The sequence below is a fragment of the Spizellomyces punctatus genome (genome assembly GCF_000182565.1).
Source record: "Spizellomyces punctatus DAOM BR117 chromosome Unknown supercont1.4, whole genome shotgun sequence".
NCBI classification, from domain to species: domain Eukaryota; kingdom Fungi; phylum Chytridiomycota; class Chytridiomycetes; order Spizellomycetales; family Spizellomycetaceae; genus Spizellomyces; species Spizellomyces punctatus.
In genome coordinates this window covers 984,570-1,002,155 of record NW_015971540.1, presented here as the reverse complement: position 1 = coordinate 1,002,155, position 17,586 = coordinate 984,570, and the positions used below count along the sequence as shown (strand labels likewise).

Genomic DNA, 17,586 nt, shown 5'->3' with positions numbered 1-17,586 from the left:
AGATCTCGCAAATGACTATATGAAACGTCCGTCGCGACATCACCCACCGCGCGGCTCGTCCCGGGCGCACCGACCATATTCAACAAGATATGACGGCAGACGCCCGCCGATGAGCAAGAAATGGAAGCGGCAGCAAACTTCCTTATTGATTAGCACGTCGTTATTGGTCCGCAATGTCCCAAAAGGTCTTCCCATGGAGAGGCTCAAAGGGCTACTGCGATGCCCACGACAGACAGAGTTTTTTGTGCGAGAGGAATCTGGCGACGCTTATACGGCAGTACTGACGCTACAGAAATCTGAGGTGGCTGCTCCTTAACTCTAAGACAATACATTGGCAATTCGGACTTCGAGTAACTCGATCTATTGTTACGGACTGACAGGCTATGAGAATCTTGAATGACTTGAACTATCAGGATATAGACAATCACATAATAAGCTTGGAGGTACTGCTAAATTCGGCTGATTGCAGTTCTTATTGTAATCCTTACACATATGATGACAACAGGTAGAGCGGTATGTCGTGGCACATCTATGGTTGGGCCGAGCAATATAGATGAATCAGTATGACTTGTGTACAGACCCGAAGATTACTCGGATGAAGGAAGAATCAGAATATCAGGACTTCCCAGCGACGTTACTGCAAAGGTACTGTTTCTGTCAAGGGCCAGCGTGTTGTTACCCACACAGCTCAGTCGATGTATCTGCGTACAGGAACTATGGGAAATCTATCGAAGATTTGGAGTAGTTCTCTTAATGAAAATCTATCCAGACTACACAGCACAAGTACTGTATAGTGAACCAAGTGCCGCACAGAGAGCAATTCAAGTAAGCCCAGGATCAGTTTTGATGTTCATTGAGGTATTCGATACCGTATTCAGCAGAGATTGCAGGAGACGACCTCACTTCTTGTTCGAAACGGCCGGTTGAGACCAGCACTGTATGCGGAACCCAGAGGCTTGCGACCGGTCCGGCCCATTGGCATTTCTGTGCCGCAGAATATTTCCGGGCGGGCTATTCAGAACCTCCAGAGAAGTGGGCAATCAACAGGACCATCACCGGCATTTGCCCGTGCGCCTCCTTTGGGGCCTGCTGGTACATCTCAGTCTCATGCCCAAACCCCACCCCCAAATTTGGCCTACCAGAGCGAAAGGCGTAAGCAACTCCGCAGACCGCATGATGGAATGATACCGTCAAAGAGGATCATTGTAGTTTCCGAGGACAAAAAGAAAGTCTCGTCAATACCGGAATCACTTTCAACGTCTTCCGCTCCTGCTACAGTTGGAACCGCGGCTTTGGAGAGCACTCAAGCCGAAACTTTCCGGACAAAACATTGCGAATTACCGACTGCCACCAATCCGCAATTAGCAAATGTGGAGTTGACAATAAAACAATTGCGAAGCAAATGTTTATTAGTGGATAGGTCCCGTCATCCTACTCCCCAATTGATAGCACCAATTGCCTATAATTTTCTTTATTGCCAAGATTTGCAGCAAGATCGTTTCCAATGTATTACGTGGGGAGCTCCGGAGCTAATGGATGATCCTGTTAAGCAGAAGATTTTCGTTGGTAATATCTATAGTTGTGTTTGGCTTAATATTGACCTAAGTACAAATGTTCTTCCAGCCGAAGGCGCACCATATCCTCAGCTGGGCATTTTCACTTCTGAGCTTTACCGACCTCGTCGAGCAGAAAACCTGCAATCTACCCTTAATACCGCTTTCCGCAGCACCGTCACTTCTCAAACTTTGGTAAGCCATGGGTAAAGCTATTAATGGTTTCAGTCGAGCTGTAAGTAATGAAGTGTAAAGCACATTCGCAATAAAGGGCGCATAAAGTGTCCTGAGCATCCCATGGTCAGCATTAGGTCAGCCCAATCGTTGTCTCATGTGCCGAGTTGCTGAAGCTTAAGAATCTTTTGATCATAGGTGTCTGCCGAATGAAAACCTGCTTATAACCTCCGACGAAGGTTCATTTCTGTCTGTGTGGGATTTTCGGACTACGAACGACGCAAAAACTACCATGAGGTAGGCCCACAGTCGATAACGGATCGAGCAATGCACTCACATGCCAATGTAAATAGCTTGAAGATAAAGAGTGGGCAACTCTCAGGACGCATAGACGTCGGTGAAAGAAAGGTAGTCAGTGGAGGTACGGCACTAGTACAGTCTTTCGATTCACATTTCGGAAATTCAGAGCTTCTTCCCTCCGTTAGGAAGTGATGGTTTTGTGCACATCTGGGACGTGGACGGCTCTGACACGCTTCATCACCGTAATGCCATGTTACCCGTGGCCAGCCATGATGTCGGCTTGCCGGGAAGGATTACTTGCACAAGTATACATGACCGATCCGCCAGAGTCATAACCGCCGCAACGGACGAGGGAAGTCTGAACTGTATAGATATCCGAATGGGCAGGAGCAGCGCTAGCAGTTTGGTAATACTACCTGACTGCATTCCAATGCTTAAATGTAATGCTTGATATTCCTGACCATCCGTCGCTAGATCACAGGGGCACACAGAGGTTACGTCACTGCCTTGCAATGTCATCCCAGGACTGAATATCTCGTCCTCTCAGGCTCCGATGATTGCACTGTCAGAATGTGGGACATGAGGTACGTGATCATGTCGTTTTTGAGAACAGGGTGAACCATTCAACTCTTGGGACCATTTCCTTTGTGTTTGGTTCGCTGTTACGAATCACATCTAAATATATTTCCTCTGTTCGTAACATCTGGCATCAGGGGCAAGCACACGGTGAGTGCACTTTAAGACTCCGAAGTGCTCCACATGTGATGACTGATCTGTTCTTATGAACATTGTCTTTCAATCTCAGCCCGTGAAGCAGTTTACCCACGATGACAAAGTGACAGCCGTTGAGTGGTGCCCGCATCTGCAGGATATATTTTTGTCCTCGAGCACGGACGGGAGAGTGATTATTCACCATAAGGAGGTAGCGTAACAACTTCTATTATGGGCGTTTTCGTTAGATTGTCGAAAACTCGTGTTTATCGTCCATGGTACGAAATAGAAGCCACAAGTAGTCCAACGACATGTTCTACACGGGTATGCAGCCGGCAGTCAGTTTGTGCTTTTATAACTATGGACACTTAGTAACGTGTCACAACAGGGCACCGGTTATTGGCGCTAGTTGGAATCCAGATCCCAATTTCGAGGGCACAATAGCCAGCTTATCGCCAGCTCAAGATGACCGACCTGGATCTATTCACGGTATGCTGTTGGTTATTTCAAATGACTTTGGACTGTTATTTTGTTCTTTGCCAACAATCATGCGACTTCTTTATAGTATGGAGAGGCAATGGCTACATTCAAGCCCTCGCAGAGGCTCAAGCGTGAAGCTAGCGTTCGCTAAGCAGTTGTAAATAGATGAGCAAGGGGCATACCCTAGGAAGGATTGTTGATTCCTTAGCTGTAATGTAAAAATAGAAAGATTCTTTTAGATACACTGTGACGAGAATGTTCCTTTTGGCTTTTACCAAACAAACTATCTATCGATACGGGCGTTATGAGGTCCAGCCTTCCGAAATATCTAATGAAACTCATGCTCTCGGTACATCAAAATCCACATCCACCGGCTCATCCAAATCAACATATTCCACGGTGTTATCCTGCCTTTCGACGGGTGAATAGCCATCACTAGGACTCCCGAATGGTGTTCGCTTTCCCGGATGGCTTTGCGTTGGCGATTTTCTGCTTGGTGATTTATGCACCTTGAGTAAAGGTTGGCTTGAGCCACTTGAATGCCTCGTCAATCGGCCTCTTCTTTCCTCCGGCCCTATTCCACGCTCTGTATCTTCCCCACCAATCCGTACAAAATCGCCCAGGTGGTCTTCAACATCCTCCACCAAGTCCTCATTATCCTCCAAGCTATCCACCTCACTTTCATTGCCCACACTTCCAGACCGCAATCTCACTCTCTGCGACTTTCCCTTGATCACCATGTCAATCAGCCATGCTTGGATGATATTCATTATCAGAGGAAATATCAGCATTACGACCACGACTTGTAGTCGTGTATCTCCAGAGTGCACCAGCGGATCCAATAGCCAACCGGCGATCACAGCAAAGAAGGGGAATATTTTGAGAAGGAACACGACGGTGAGCTTGACAAAAAACCAAGCAGTGATAAACAGAAGGAGTTGTCGAAACCAAGCTGATATTCTTGGTGGATTGCCGTAATGGCCTGATTTCATATCTGGAATCTTGAGGTAGTCGACGGCGTAATGGAGGCCGTGAAGAAAAAGAGCAAGGATCCCCACACCAAGGGTTGTGTCCAACAAAATCTGGAATCACATGTTATCATTAGCGTCATCTCTCCGGGAGAGGTGCATGATGGGCTACATACATTTAGAAAATACCAGATACAGGGATTGTCGGATTCCTTCGAATCCGATACATAGGCGATAGCGATGTTCGCAAAATGGACCATCCCAGCCGCCACAGCTTGCTTACTTGTGTCAAGAGCCCTACGGTTTCAAAGTTAAGGTAGGTAGGTCCCTTTCAAGACTGAAGACTTGGTTGCCTACCAAACCACAAATGGCCTTCTAGGGTATTCTCGTTGGCGCTTAACTATGAGAATTTCTAGTAAGTGACCTTGCCAAGGTTGTAAACAACCAAGATAGACTAACATACGAATGAGTGAACTCAAGGCGATGCTTGCCATTACAACTTGAATGACTACAGCAAATCCTATATTTGCGATAGAAGTATATGTCATGTCAACAAGGCACTCTCGTAAGCGACCGCTCCTCTAGTATACCATCTAGGAGTTCGCACCGAAACTCGTCAGGCGGCCCGCCACCCGGAGGTGGTTGAAGGAGGTCACTCATTGCCGCACCAACGCTGACACGGAGGACTTTTGGTGGAATACTTGTCGGCAATCTATTCAAGAATGATGATGGAACGGGGCGTAAACATGCGGGTGGAGTTGAAGGTTTGGGAAAGTGTTCGTTGCTGACATCAATGGCTTAGCTCTCACACGTGATCCAAAACAATCTCCAAAATCCCCCTCCCCTCCATTGATGGTGTTGTTTGCCCACCATCGATTTTCATTTGATTTTCGCATAGCTGACATTCAAGATGAGTTACTATCAGCATGGTGCAGCCCAGCAATCTGCACCACCTGTGTCTTACTATGCTACACCACAAACTCCGAGTGCAACTGCATATGGCCAAGCAGCCGTCCAAGCTGCTGTTCAAGCTTCTGCGTATGGTACTCCAACTCAACAACCACAGCCGTACTACCCCCAGCAGCCTGCCAACTATCCTCCTTCATATGGTACACAAGGACAATGGGCAGGGACATATTCACAGGTTCACACGGGAGGTGCAGCGTCGGCTCCCACTTACCAATACAGCCAAGCACCTGTCCAGTATCCGCAACCGTCTTCTCAACCTAATCAACAGCAGTACGCAAATCAGTATCAACCCTATCAGCAACAATACCCAGTACAGGCGTCGCAGGTAGGCACCGGCTTCCCGCAACAAGCACAACCAGCACCCGGATACCAAGCAGCAGGTGCACAACAATATCATCAAGCCAGTGGGTATTACGGACAGTCCCATCCATATCCAACTCCACAAGGCGTCCCATCGGAGGGTTCATTCAGTCCATTGCCTTTGCCTCCGGGAGCTCGGGGTGGCGGCGGTCATCGCGGCGGATTTGGAGGCTACCGAGGAGATAGAGGTGGAAGAGGAGGTAGGGGAAGTGCCAAACGGCATGATGGTGGTCGTTCTGGTGTTATGAAGGACGATGATCCTCGTGGGAATATGCCTCCCAGAGCGCCTCAAAATGAGCCCGATTCCAGCTCAAGAGCCGATGTTCAGTTTCCTGGTGGGGCTCATAGGGGTGGTATTCGCGGCTCCAGAGGAGACCGGGATAGTTTCAGAGGTGGCTTTCATGAACCTCGAGGTGGGTATCGAGGCGACCGTGGTTACCCAGGTGGCGGCTATGGCGATGATCGGGGACCACGCGGGGGCCGTGGAGGCTTCAGAGGGGGGCGTGGCGGTTTCAATGATCGATATGATGACAGAATGGGTTACCGTGGTGGCCCACCACGTCGTGGTGGATATGGTGACAGAGGATTTGGCTATGGGCATGATCGTCGCTCTGATTTTGGGCCTCAGCGAGGCCGTGGGGGTCATCGTGGTGGATATGATGGTCGTCCTGCATTTGAAAAGAGACCGTATGGTGATCGCGGCGAATATGGAGGAGGGGTACAGAAGGTGAGATACAATGTGAGAACCCTTTTTAGTGCAGGGCATATAAGCGTGGTACGCGTATATGCCTGCGGTGGCGTGGCGGTTCAAATACTGAGTCTTGAGTTGTTATTAGCGTCGTAGAACGGATGACCGCGATCATCGCCATCTTGGTGATTATGAATTTGACGAGGACATGCCTCGCAGTGCCCAGAGGCGTGGGCGGGATCGTGGTGATGTGGTAATCGAAGACGGGGTCGAAGCTTATTACAAGAAATCGTTTACTGAAGACCCGTGGGCTGATTTGCTGCCAGACGAAATGCCGGTGTTTTAATGGCTGAAACAGATGCAGCTCGTGATGAGGGATAATGAGGGATGACTGAAATGTGTTTGATTGGATACGCTCTGGGAGGCATATATAGCGTCGGTGTAATACTCTGGGGGCGGTGGGGATTACTTCACTTTTTTTTTCTGTTTTTAATAGGTTTCCTTTCAACGTCAACGGCTTGATCTCCCTGCGGATATCTCTACTCGCCGTCGTTTGAAGCTGTAGTCGCAGATTCATGAGGTTATACGGAATGTTAAGATCCCTTAAAATTGTAAATCTTATCTCATTATAACCTCAATATAAGCGCGTATTACTGCATTGCCATGACAACCAGTCCAGAGGAGACACCAACAGTGCAGACGGAAAGAGATCGCGCTCGAATAATTCACCATCCACCTCTGACGTCCGGTTACCGTTAACCATGTTCTGTGCACGTAAGTTCGTTGCTGTTGTATACTATCTAGCGGTATCATCTGTGGAACTCCCACTCATTCGCGCATCTTACCCAACAACCGCTAGTTTCTGGTGAAACTCCTGAGGAGCCGGTGGCTTCGAAGAAGTCCGGCCACTTGTTCGAAAAGAGGCTGATTCTGAAGTACATTGCCGATAATGGGCGCGATCCCGTCAATGGCGAAGAACTTGGTGCGGATGACTTACTTCCTCTCAACCTCAGTAAGTATAGACTGTGGGGCCAGATCTATCCGGTTGTCCACGTACCCAACATTGTGAACTGACTTGCGACAAAATATAATAGCAAACAAGGTTGTCAAACCTCGTCCACCGACCGCCAGCTCCATTCCGAACCTTCTTCTCTCTCTGCAAAACGAATGGGACTCTGTCATGCTGGAGACCTTCCAACTCAAGCAACAGTATCATAATGCCCGTCAGGAACTTTCAAATGCGTTATACGAAAATGATGCTGCAAAACGTGTGATTGCTCGCTTGATTAAAGAACGGGACGAGGCAAGGGCCGCGCTGGCGGCTGTTCAGGCCAACTTTGGCCAAACGTCGGCCGCGCCCGAGGATCGAATGGAAGTGGACGAGCACCACGGTGCTGATGATGTCCTGATCAAAGATGTTCACGCAAAATTGGATGCAAAGGCGGCAGCGCTGTCGAAAGTTCGTCGGAAGCGCAAACCAGCGTCATCCTGTGCGTCCGTAGACGAGGTGCGCGGATTCACGAAGATTACGGAAGTAGAAATAAAAGCTCCACTTAGCTTAGATCTATATTCTGGAAAGCTTGCTGGCGAGACACGCGAGTGGGCCCTTGCAGGTCTACAAAGTGGTCAAGCACACATAGTGGACTGGCGCAACGGAAACCACCTTATTGCCAAGACGCCTGCACATAAGAAGAAGATCAATGATACAATTTGGCACAGCCATGGAGACAACGTTCGCTCTGGTCACTTCTTCACAGCAAGTGCGGATAAGACAGTCAAATTCTTCGGTGTGGAACAGGGGGGAAACGATTCATTCCATATTGATGAGAAGTATACCAGCAAGACCCACTCAGCCGAAGTCAACGCTCTGACGTTGCATACAACTGGAGATTACATCGTGTCTGCGTCTGCCGACGGTACATGGGCATTCCTTGATGTTGATACTGGACGATCTCTGTTCCGTGTGGCACAATCTGAAGGAGGACAAGGTGTGTTTCCGGGTGTTTCCGGGTCCCAGACACAATGGATTGTTAACATACTTTCTGCGTTGATTCAGCTTACACCGCGGCGCAGTTCCACCCTGATGGCCTCATCCTTGCAACTGGTACGAATGACTCACTTGTCCGACTTTGGGATGTCAAGTCCCAGAATAATGTGCGCTCTTTTGAGGGCCACAAGGGCAAGATCACCGGGATCTCTTTCTCAGAGAATGGGTACTATCTGGCAACCTCAGCGGCCGACGAAGCTGTTGTCAAGTTCTGGGATTTGCGAAAACTGGTAAACTTCCAGACCATTGAAATTGAAGCTCCGAAAGGCACAGGAGTACAAAGCGTCCAGTTCGACTTCAGTGGACAATACATTGGTGCAGCATGTGGCCAGGAATTGAGGTAGGGTTTGCTCCGAATAAGAATACTGCAGTGCACGATCCATGCTAACCATATACGTTGTGACGCACAGAATCTACCTGGTGAAACAGTGGGACGAATTGTGCAATCTGTCCTACCACACTGCAAACATTTCGGATTTCAAGTTTGGGACAGACGCTCGATATGTTCTTAGCGCGGGAATGGATGGGAAAATCGTTGCTGCAGGCATCAGTAGCTGAAAGCGCGACCGTAGTTGTGGGTGGAACGAGGTTTCTGTATTTACGTCTGGCGGGTTTGCCTTTGTTACATAATTGAAGAAGGGCGGTATGCCGTTCCCACTGTTTACGTCTGTTATCGTCATTTACGGTCAGGCCAGCTATCTCCCAACGGTGAGATGTGAAACACGGATGTTACAAGAATTTCCTTGCTTCCACAGGTTCGATATGTCATTGTGTCCCATTTCGGGTTAATCCCTTGGTTTGGAAGTTCCCATAATCTAGCCGGTGGAGGAGATATTCTACTTCTACCTCTTTGGTAAGCGGGATCACGTACTTTTCATACATATCTGCCACTACATCGTGCGGAATTCGTGGCTGTCCCTGGCCCTTGGTCTGCTGCCCTGACGTTGCATCACCGGCATCGTCGTCAATCTCTTGCCCGTAGACCAAAGCCTTTCGTCTCAAGCGGCGAAGCAGTTTCTCCTCCACCGCGTGATTGGTCAACAGTTGCTGAACATGGCGTCATTTAATGGACTCTTCAAAATTATCGAAAATCCACTGAAAGAAGTTATCCCTTACCATTATGCCTTCACGATCTCTTGCCTTGATGAGACTTACATATTGGTCGTGATCTTTCGCATCTTTAAATTTTGCTTCAGCTACAAACTTGCCTACATTAAACAGGCTCATTAGGCTGCCTGCCGCGGTGGTGAACATCTGCATGCTGATGTCACTATACCGAAGTGTATTCTTCTCGATAATATCTGCAAGGCCTCAACATCTTTAGTGGCGGCCGAACCGTAATTTGAATCATCGCCGGGTTTGCAAATAATAGGAACAATGTTGTTGATGTAGATGTGCATAAGCTTTTCATTGTAGTTGATGTTGTTGGGAGCGAGAACTTGTGGGTATTGAAGCGGAGGAAGGATGGGGTCAGGAAGGTTCTTGCTGAAAGGATACTCATCTGGACTGGAATCATAGACAACACGGCGATGCAAGTTAGCCACTCGGGGAGCGCTTTGCATTCTCAATGTCTGTTAGACACCGCACCTAGTATATCTTCGAACTTTGGCTGAATAGTAATGACAGAAAACAGTTGATGGTACTGTCAATGTCATTTGCGACTTCAATGAACGCAACTTCCGGACACGCTTTACCATGCACCCCTTCGATTTCTTGCAAAAGATACTCCAGAAACGATCCATTGAATCCGTCAACTTTAAAATGTCCTTTCTTATAAATATTGGTGTTCTGAGCAAATTGGGCCCGCTCGATCATTGCTAATGAAAAGTTTCAAACTGATAAGCGCATGCTCCATCTGGTAGGTTTGTGAATTCAGAACGAGCCCCTTCAAAGACGTACCAAAAATAATACTGTCCTCTAATCTAACTAGCTCATCTCGTATTTTGGGAAGAGAAAGCTCGCTGTCAAAGAAGTTCATGTCGCTGCAGCGCTTGAGTGGTGTCGCAAATTACACGGGCGATCTGGGATAAAGAAGGCAGCAATGTAACCGATGCAATAGACAATACAAGCACCAAGAGGCAAAAGAAATGACAAGCGAAGCGGAGCTTCTGCTTTGCACTTGGTACGATGGCGCAAGAGGGGCTGGAGAATCGGTGATGGCGAGGAGGAGGGATAAGCCAGCAGAAGCACACGTCTTGCCACCATCGAAGTTAGATCTCGCACTGCCATCAAGTATGCTAAGCCACTTGATTAATGAATCGGGGCTTGATCTGTTTCCATATCTTGTTATTTTTTGATATCCATGCGGTTTGAACAAACGGCTTTATTCTGCCTGAGCAAGAGGCTGTCATGTAGGATCACTATTCCACTGCAACTGACATTGATGTCAAACCTTATTATAAGCAAATCTCATCATCATTTTAGAAACAATACCGCAAGGACAACGGGGAAAATATTTGGGAACGGTCCGTGATCTGTTATCTATGCCTCTCATGCTCGTATAAACCAGCATCCGCATCGCACTCCGTACTTCCACCGTCTAAAGCAAGAGGACCTACCATGAAGCAAGGATATGCAACGAACGCGCTCGCTGAGGTAAGCAGATCGGAAAGTCATCCTACCAGACCAGTTTTGGAAGATCCTTCTGATCAATTATACAATGAACACTGCGATCAATGACGATCGCCCAAGTTCGGCTTCAAAATATGTACTCAACACTTTGGGGGAAAGTGGTCTTTCCGACATTCCTCGCAGTGCTCCGAAGAAAGCTGAACCATCGACATCTCGCCTAACAGAAGCTTACACGAAGTATGATGTAAAAGAGAAGCTGCCTCCGGTCTGCAGAAGTGGAAAGCCCTTAGCCCCCACTTGCGCCAGCAGTTATTTTATTCAGCTCAGTAAGACCTGGGATCGGGTACGTTTGTCATGATATACCGGGGAAAGGTTCACTGTCAATCAACACACGTTAACACGCACAAAGGGCACCAGGACCGTCCGAGAAAAGATACTTCGGGACTTTGTAGATCATAACAGGAATAAGACCGGTCCGCAGCTGGAGCGCGAATTCAGCAATGGTGCCAGCTTGTTTCTGACTCGGCTGACGGCGTGGCTCCGATTGACGTAAGAGCCGAGAAATGTGCCCACGGAGGAAGCATATTATCTGATCGTTGATTTTGCCTTATTCCAGTTACTTGCTCGGCCAAAATTTAGCCCTCCAGCTACAAGCCATTAACATTTTTGTCTCCGCTTCGAGTGGTCATCGTTTTTTGGCCGAGTTCTTGGAGGTCGGTGGAGTTTTGACAGTCCTTGAAATTCTTGGTCTCTCGCAAGTAAAAGAGGTGGGAGTGTTTGTGACCTCGAAAAAAATCTAGTTCACTAATGGCAATACTAGCCTGATAAGACAGAGGCCTTAAGACTCTTATTGAGCGTCGCACAGTCAGGACGGAGGTACAAGGAATTCATTTGCGAGTCCTATGGTACGCTCTCCAGCTGTCCGCACGGTGGAATAGGCGACTAAAAATGATTAGGTGTACGGGCGATTGCCGATTGCCTCGGTCGATCCCGCTCAGAAGTCACTCAAGACTACGCAAGAAATTTGCTATATCAGCTCGGGATTGTACGTGGAGACATTGTGTTCTCTGTCTCCTGTCTTCTATGGTGCATGTTACTTAATTCCCGACACAACATGGCAGGGAAACCCAAAATTCCTCATGCAAGTTTACAAATCACTATTATCACTCCTTACATCCCAAGGGCCCTCTCCTACGTCACAGCAAATGGCGGGACAGGCTTTGCGGATGTTGCTGGTACGCACTTTTTGAGCTTTATCCGGCGTAGTGAGTCTGAAATAACAATGGTCGCCGAAGTAGCCTTCCATTCAAGCCGTACACCCTTCTATTGTTGAGGCCACGATAGCGTTACTGAAGAACCCTCATATTCAGATTCAATATGAAGGTACGGAATGATCATGTCTCGCGATGTATGACAGTGCAGCAAATGACCCAAGTCTACTCTTCACCTTCTCCACTTATGCAGGATACGAGATCCTACGGGAACTTATCAAGCGTCCCCCCCTTCAAGATGTCATCTTATCCCAACTTATTACAATACTAAAAACTTGCATAGAGGATGTGCAAGAAGAAACCCCCGAAGGTACATCATTGCTCAATACGTACGCCACTCATGTTGGTGGTAACATGTGTTTTCATTCGCAGACCGAAGACGTCGCCCAAAACCCATGAGTGAAGGAAAAACCCTCAACGCCGGACACTGGGGAGGTTTTGTACCCAAGTCCGATGAAATGAAGTCCCAAAACGAAGCCATTGCATCTAGTTATGTGCAACAGGCATACGCTGCAAAACTACTAGGGTACGTACGACACTGCAACATGCATAAACAAATCATGACAGGTTAATTTGAACCACATACTCAGAGTCATAGCTGCGACCAATCGCGACCTGGCAGAAAGAATGATTGAATCACAAGTAGTTAGTGGCCTGTTGAATGTCATTGCGAACGTGGGACATGCCGATAGCCAGCACTACGCCGCAAATGCGCTCATTGTAAGTCAATGTCTCTGCTGCGGTGTATATCCGGTCGTTCTAATTCGCAGTCTTCAGTTCCTGGTAGAAACTTTTGAGTACGTTGCCGTTGCGCTTCAGGAACATATGGGTAAAAACTTTTTCGAACTTCTGGAGGTTAGTCTTCCTTTACGGACGGTTTACGCAGAGATCTTCTGACTGCTCATGCTCTGTATTCCATATTCCTGGAATAGGAAAGGCCGGACACATTCTACAAAGAGCTCAATAGGGAGCAAGTTCGCTACCTGCGACGAAATAATGTTCAAATACACGGAACAGGAAGTACCCATTCACTGTCAGAATGGGAGGAAACAATGAGTTCGGATGAAGAAGACGGAGAAGAGTATGTTTCAAACTAGCGAGAACACACCTTTTAAGCTCATTCGTAACATTTTATATTAATACTCAGGAGCGATAAAGGACGACCGAAAAGCGCACGATCGATGCTGAGCGCAAAATCCCGCTCTACCACAATCGGAACTCCTTTCGACATGTTCCCTGCGACAAGGTAACCGGGAAGGCACCTCTGATTAACTGCTTCAAATATTCTCAACCATGTGTCTAAATTGCTGCTTCTTCTTTCAGGGAAGGAGAAGGGTATGAAGATTTGGCATTTACCTTAGCAGGCCGCTCTTGACTGATGTTGAATTGCATGCAGCGATCGAACTGAATCTAAGCAAGAGGAACCGTCACTTCCGGCGGAACCAGAAACAAAGTCAGCGGCGTTACCCAATCCCGAACATGATTACTCCCAGGTAAAAGCCGCGGGACAATCTATGCTGCCATTCGTGTCGCTAATCCGTATATCTGTCGATGATCAGGTGTCAGCTGCGGTGCCGGCCGTGCAAGAGATCTATGTGCCATTCGCACAACCGACAGTGAATGCAACCTTTTCGGTATGTGGTTTTTTTACAATGTATCGGGATATCAAGCTTCAAGTTCACACCAGGGACGGGAACCGCGACTTTGATTTTCAGGCCAGCAAGTTCGGCTTAACATCTCATAAGGAGGTTAAGGAGACTTTTGAAGCTGATCTTCAACGGTTCAGGTACATGCAATCCCAAATCCAAATAGATTAGAAGCCCTGCAAAGCTCACAAGTCTTGTGTTTACTTTACAAAGAAACAATGAGTCCGCCCAGCGCAGAGAGGGAAAGAAAGAGGAATTTCAGCTCAATCCAGCTAGCGAACAGTGGTTGAACAAGAAGAAAACCGCCGATTTCCATGATATCAAACTCGCGGGTTTGTATTGAAGCTGAGCGCACATCTGTAAACTAGTTCTAAAGTCTGCGCTACACTCAGTTGAGAGTAGAACCTCCACCACCAAGCTGTCAGAATGGCGTGATGCTCCGAAGTTTTCTACCAGCTCCTCCGCGACGGGGTTGCAACCGAATGATATACCTCGAGAAAAAGACCACAACTGGCATGTATCATCATAATCTTTGGGAACGGTATATTTCCAAATATATCGTTGGTGGATGCGTTTATATCAATACAATGAATCACAACGTGCAGGTTCATCATTAGTAATCTGTGCACTTGTGACTCGTCTCAAGGAAAAGTTGGCTCCTGTACCGCACGAGAATCATAAGGAAGATGCAACTCTGCCAACCCACACAGAGAATCTACCTATTTTCCATAAGCAGCTTAAGCTCCTCGTACAATTCAACGCACTCATGGGCGTGGAGAACTTTTGCTTTCACACGAGGCGTGTTCTCGTTGGAATACATCGCGTTCAAGGCTTCAATGTAAGCTTATATCACGTTTAGCTTGAGCGAATACCTCTTAAGAACAAATGAAGCGCGTCTTACCTGCCAGTCTTGAGACAACTTGAACAATATCCTGGTCATCACTATAATCCAACAGTTGCGATTGCAAATGTCTCCGTAACAAGGAAACTAGCTGAACATCAGCACTCAGACGAAGTGACACTGAAAGCAGTTGAACGGTTCTCACGTCGTTTCTCGGACGTTTCTTCAATATTGCGATAAAGATTCAGAGAGATATCCCAAGCCAAAGCTGCGAACAGACGGTGAGGTGACGGGTTGAGATCGCAATCAACCAGGATGCTATCGCACCTGCGTCTTGTAACCGAGAGATGTTGTGAACTACATTTTCAGGGCCCTGAGACGAAATAGCGCACATTAGAGAGCTACAAATTAGTATGTTCATGGACCATCATTTCTTTACATTGTATGGCCGCATGTTAATGGCTGTCTGCAGCTCCAGCAATTCGCAACGATCAGGAGTCCGGAGGGTTGATATAGCACGACGCTTCAATCGACTGGACGTACTACGTAACAGATAACAATGTAAGCAAGGCGACGCGGACGACGAGAGCATTGAGCGATGTTTACGTATTACCGTAACGACCTAGCTTGGAACGGTTTGCATACGTTTACTGGGAGCAATGCTTTGAATTCAGCGTAACAAAAGCCAAGAAGGTTGTGGGACAGAACATCGACCTGATGTTTTAGAACGCCAATCTTATTGGGTGCACGGTCATTTCTCGCATGCTACGAAGAACGATGCGATTTCAGCACAGCACGTAGGTATTCACGAAAGAATACAATTCACCTCCGCGATCCATGATAGTGATTCCTCATGGGCTTTTCTTGAACCCTTTCCGACAGCGTCCAATGCACGAAGGCCGCGCGCCTATCACTGTGATCTCAGCATGGACTAAAAAGAATTGCATGTGTGCACCTTTATACCATTTCATTGACGGTCGACAAAATACTCGCATGTGTGCAGTGGATGTCAGCCCAGGCGGAGAACTGAGATTCCAGTAACTGCCGCGTGATTGACCTTTGCAATCGAATCTCTTCCAATAGATTGCGAAGAGCAAAAGCATCACATCTCTCCGTAACTAAGTTGCTTCTGGTAGAGTTCGGGTAAGATATGATCAGTGGAGGTCGCATTCTAACCTCATCACAAAACATACAGTAATCTTTGTGACGTTTCACGTGGCGGTGCTGTCCCCTCCATAAGCTGTATTATGTTATTCTCCAGAACTTGCGCCTCGCGAAGTAATTTTTTTCCTTCTGTATACCGACATACGTGCTGTCCTGCAAAACGCTGAAGAAGCATATCGGCAAACCACTCTGGCACATAGCGGAAATCACCGAGCAATCTTACTTGGAGATACGCATCGAACCGTGATTGCCAATGCCCTGCAGATAGCTGCTGGCCGCTGCTTTACAGTTCGGTTTTAACAGTACTACCAAGGGGCAATTTTCTGATACGGTGATGCACGTACCATCTGTTGAAGGTGCCACGATCATTCGACTCTTTCAACTTTACCAAAGCAGAATGAAGGTGACTCAGCAGACCTCTGACGACTAGCACGGGCTCAGCGGTCAGAAGATTCTCCTAACTCATCATCGAAAGTGATTTAGGTGCTGGTGGTGCAACATGACTGCGAACTGAACGCACCTCAAGAAACGAAAAGCGTTCCGTCTGGGAGTTTCTTGCGCTAAAAGCGTGAATGAGAGAAGCATTTAATCAGGGCGTCATTCATCGGAATCGTACAGGATCATCGCCTACCTAACTAAAAGCTCTTCCACGATAGCCCCGACTCGCGTACATGCTTCTTCCGTTTTAACCTGTTTTCAAATGAGAACCAAGCAGTAACGCCATTACTGCATCCTTGGATTCGATAACCTACATGCAAAGACGACATGTGGACTCTACCGAAAGATAAAGGCCCGCGTATTATGGGTACAATTCAACAAGGCAGCCAAACATGTCAAAAGAGGGATACCTTCTATCTCCATTTTTGATATCAGCAATGAACCTTCGCAACATCTCCGTGGATCTCTTGATGATGTGTATGTAGAAACCAACTTCCTTTCCGTAAGCTTGATATACCTGCATCTTTTGGCGCTGCTGAACTAATTTCCGTTTTGCTGTTGAAGACTTTCGAGCTAATCAATCTGTTAGGTGAGATCCACCAACTAGTAAGAATCCAGAGTTACCTCTATGTGACACATCCGAGGAAAGCTGCCCACAAGACATTGACACTTGTTCTATCTGGGCTTTGGCATCATACAGCTCCTTTTGCAGCGCACTTCGACGAGAAAGTAGCTTCCGTTTACGTTCATCAACGTTGGATGTGCCAACGCGATATGCGGCTAGCTTTGGACAAGCGTTGACTATATCTGGGTTCTCGGCGGTTCTGAAAATACTAACTAAATACAGCTGACTGCCACCGGTAATAAATGATATACGCACTGTCGCAAAATATCGCGAATGCCCCTACGACGCCTGCCATTCAAGAGTCAGCGGTGCGATATTTCTCTTGTTTTGCGCAAGGCCATACTTTTGGGTTGTCACGCGTGTAACTAAATACTGCCAGATAGGAACCAGCTGATGCCTACATAACCTATCATGCAAAACTTTTTATTTAACATTGCGAGTAGATCGAGGCTTCGTATCCTGTGCTCGGTATGAATAACGTACGTCTCAGCATCTCGTTGAGAAAGGCTTGTTGCATGGGTCGAAAAGGACCCGGTAGGGCGATACTCGAACGTTTGAGACCATTGTACAAGTTGCTCGACCACTGTAGCAGACTTTGCTGTCATCATCGGAGGCCGTTGTGTGAAATTGGTACCAAGCGTTGATGGTCGGGATTTGGTCATCATGTCCGAAGTGTCCGGACATGCATGAATCAATGATATTGTTGTAAATTGTGCAGGTCGATAAGTATTAATTATAGTGCGGAGCCGATGGGTATTGGCACTAGCACCCGCACCAGGA

The 17,586-nt window shown here is 47.4% G+C and overlaps 7 protein-coding genes across 8 annotated transcripts; 4 read left to right on the top strand and 3 right to left on the bottom strand.

Moving 5' to 3' along the window:
• The first annotated feature begins 16 nt into the window (after positions 1-16).
• On the top strand, positions 17-3,462 carry SPPG_02778 (uncharacterized protein). The gene is made up of 17 exons (XM_016751064.1): positions 17-301; positions 381-443; positions 506-513; positions 579-645; positions 712-825; positions 891-1,566; positions 1,624-1,748; positions 1,809-1,864; positions 1,926-2,024; positions 2,081-2,148; positions 2,213-2,433; positions 2,502-2,611; positions 2,741-2,753; positions 2,833-2,949; positions 3,028-3,062; positions 3,127-3,227; positions 3,304-3,462. Exons 1-17 carry the CDS (start codon positions 20-22, stop codon positions 3,351-3,353), a joined length of 2,205 nt encoding a protein of 734 aa, XP_016610343.1. The 5' UTR covers positions 17-19; the 3' UTR covers positions 3,354-3,462.
• Positions 3,409-4,925, bottom strand: SPPG_02777 (uncharacterized protein). The gene is made up of 5 exons (XM_016751063.1): positions 4,777-4,925; positions 4,650-4,706; positions 4,544-4,586; positions 4,363-4,483; positions 3,409-4,300 (listed from the first exon to the last, which is right to left on the bottom strand). Exons 1-5 carry the CDS (start codon positions 4,844-4,846, stop codon positions 3,557-3,559), a joined length of 1,035 nt encoding a protein of 344 aa, XP_016610342.1. The 5' UTR covers positions 4,847-4,925; the 3' UTR covers positions 3,409-3,556.
• A 124-nt stretch (positions 4,926-5,049) lies between these two features.
• On the top strand, positions 5,050-6,904 carry SPPG_02776 (uncharacterized protein). The gene is made up of 2 exons (XM_016751062.1): positions 5,050-6,242; positions 6,352-6,904. The coding sequence occupies exons 1-2, from the start codon at positions 5,097-5,099 to the stop codon at positions 6,547-6,549; spliced, it is 1,344 nt and encodes a 447-aa protein (XP_016610341.1). The 5' UTR covers positions 5,050-5,096; the 3' UTR covers positions 6,550-6,904.
• A 10-nt stretch (positions 6,905-6,914) lies between these two features.
• SPPG_02775 (uncharacterized protein) lies at positions 6,915-8,986 on the top strand. Its single transcript, XM_016751061.1, has 5 exons — positions 6,915-6,977; positions 7,063-7,215; positions 7,298-8,191; positions 8,260-8,590; positions 8,661-8,986. The coding sequence occupies exons 1-5, from the start codon at positions 6,965-6,967 to the stop codon at positions 8,806-8,808; spliced, it is 1,539 nt and encodes a 512-aa protein (XP_016610340.1). The 5' UTR covers positions 6,915-6,964; the 3' UTR covers positions 8,809-8,986.
• On the bottom strand, positions 8,895-10,464 carry SPPG_02774 (chorismate mutase). The gene is made up of 6 exons (XM_016751060.1): positions 10,150-10,464; positions 9,945-10,067; positions 9,838-9,859; positions 9,527-9,756; positions 9,367-9,458; positions 8,895-9,297 (listed from the first exon to the last, which is right to left on the bottom strand). The coding sequence occupies exons 1-6, from the start codon at positions 10,226-10,228 to the stop codon at positions 9,016-9,018; spliced, it is 828 nt and encodes a 275-aa protein (XP_016610339.1). The 5' UTR covers positions 10,229-10,464; the 3' UTR covers positions 8,895-9,015.
• A 422-nt stretch (positions 10,465-10,886) lies between these two features.
• On the top strand, positions 10,887-14,384 carry SPPG_02773 (uncharacterized protein). Its single transcript, XM_016751059.1, has 19 exons — positions 10,887-11,164; positions 11,231-11,370; positions 11,438-11,588; positions 11,642-11,726; positions 11,778-11,866; positions 11,943-12,056; positions 12,120-12,204; positions 12,286-12,402; positions 12,465-12,618; positions 12,683-12,812; positions 12,870-12,947; positions 13,025-13,173; positions 13,240-13,338; positions 13,416-13,427; positions 13,489-13,585; positions 13,652-13,726; positions 13,808-13,878; positions 13,952-14,070; positions 14,131-14,384. Exons 1-19 carry the CDS (start codon positions 10,910-10,912, stop codon positions 14,265-14,267), a joined length of 2,157 nt encoding a protein of 718 aa, XP_016610338.1. The 5' UTR covers positions 10,887-10,909; the 3' UTR covers positions 14,268-14,384.
• Positions 14,189-17,569, bottom strand: SPPG_02772. 2 transcript variants are annotated; one of them, XM_016751058.1, is made up of 20 exons: positions 17,290-17,569; positions 17,150-17,212; positions 17,062-17,094; positions 16,806-17,005; positions 16,592-16,754; positions 16,496-16,517; positions 16,375-16,433; positions 16,264-16,303; positions 16,088-16,200; positions 15,967-16,024; positions 15,773-15,906; positions 15,543-15,708; positions 15,406-15,486; positions 15,193-15,344; positions 15,019-15,121; positions 14,907-14,952; positions 14,785-14,847; positions 14,640-14,726; positions 14,458-14,581; positions 14,189-14,397 (listed from the first exon to the last, which is right to left on the bottom strand). In XM_016751058.1, the coding sequence occupies exons 1-20, from the start codon at positions 17,469-17,471 to the stop codon at positions 14,352-14,354; spliced, it is 1,935 nt and encodes a 644-aa protein (XP_016610337.1). In that variant the 5' UTR covers positions 17,472-17,569; the 3' UTR covers positions 14,189-14,351. The 2 variants fall into 2 exon arrangements, with proteins under 2 accessions (XP_016610337.1, XP_016610336.1); XM_016751057.1 differs by having other exon boundaries at positions 15,967-16,021.
• Between the last annotated feature and the right edge of the window lie 17 nt (positions 17,570-17,586).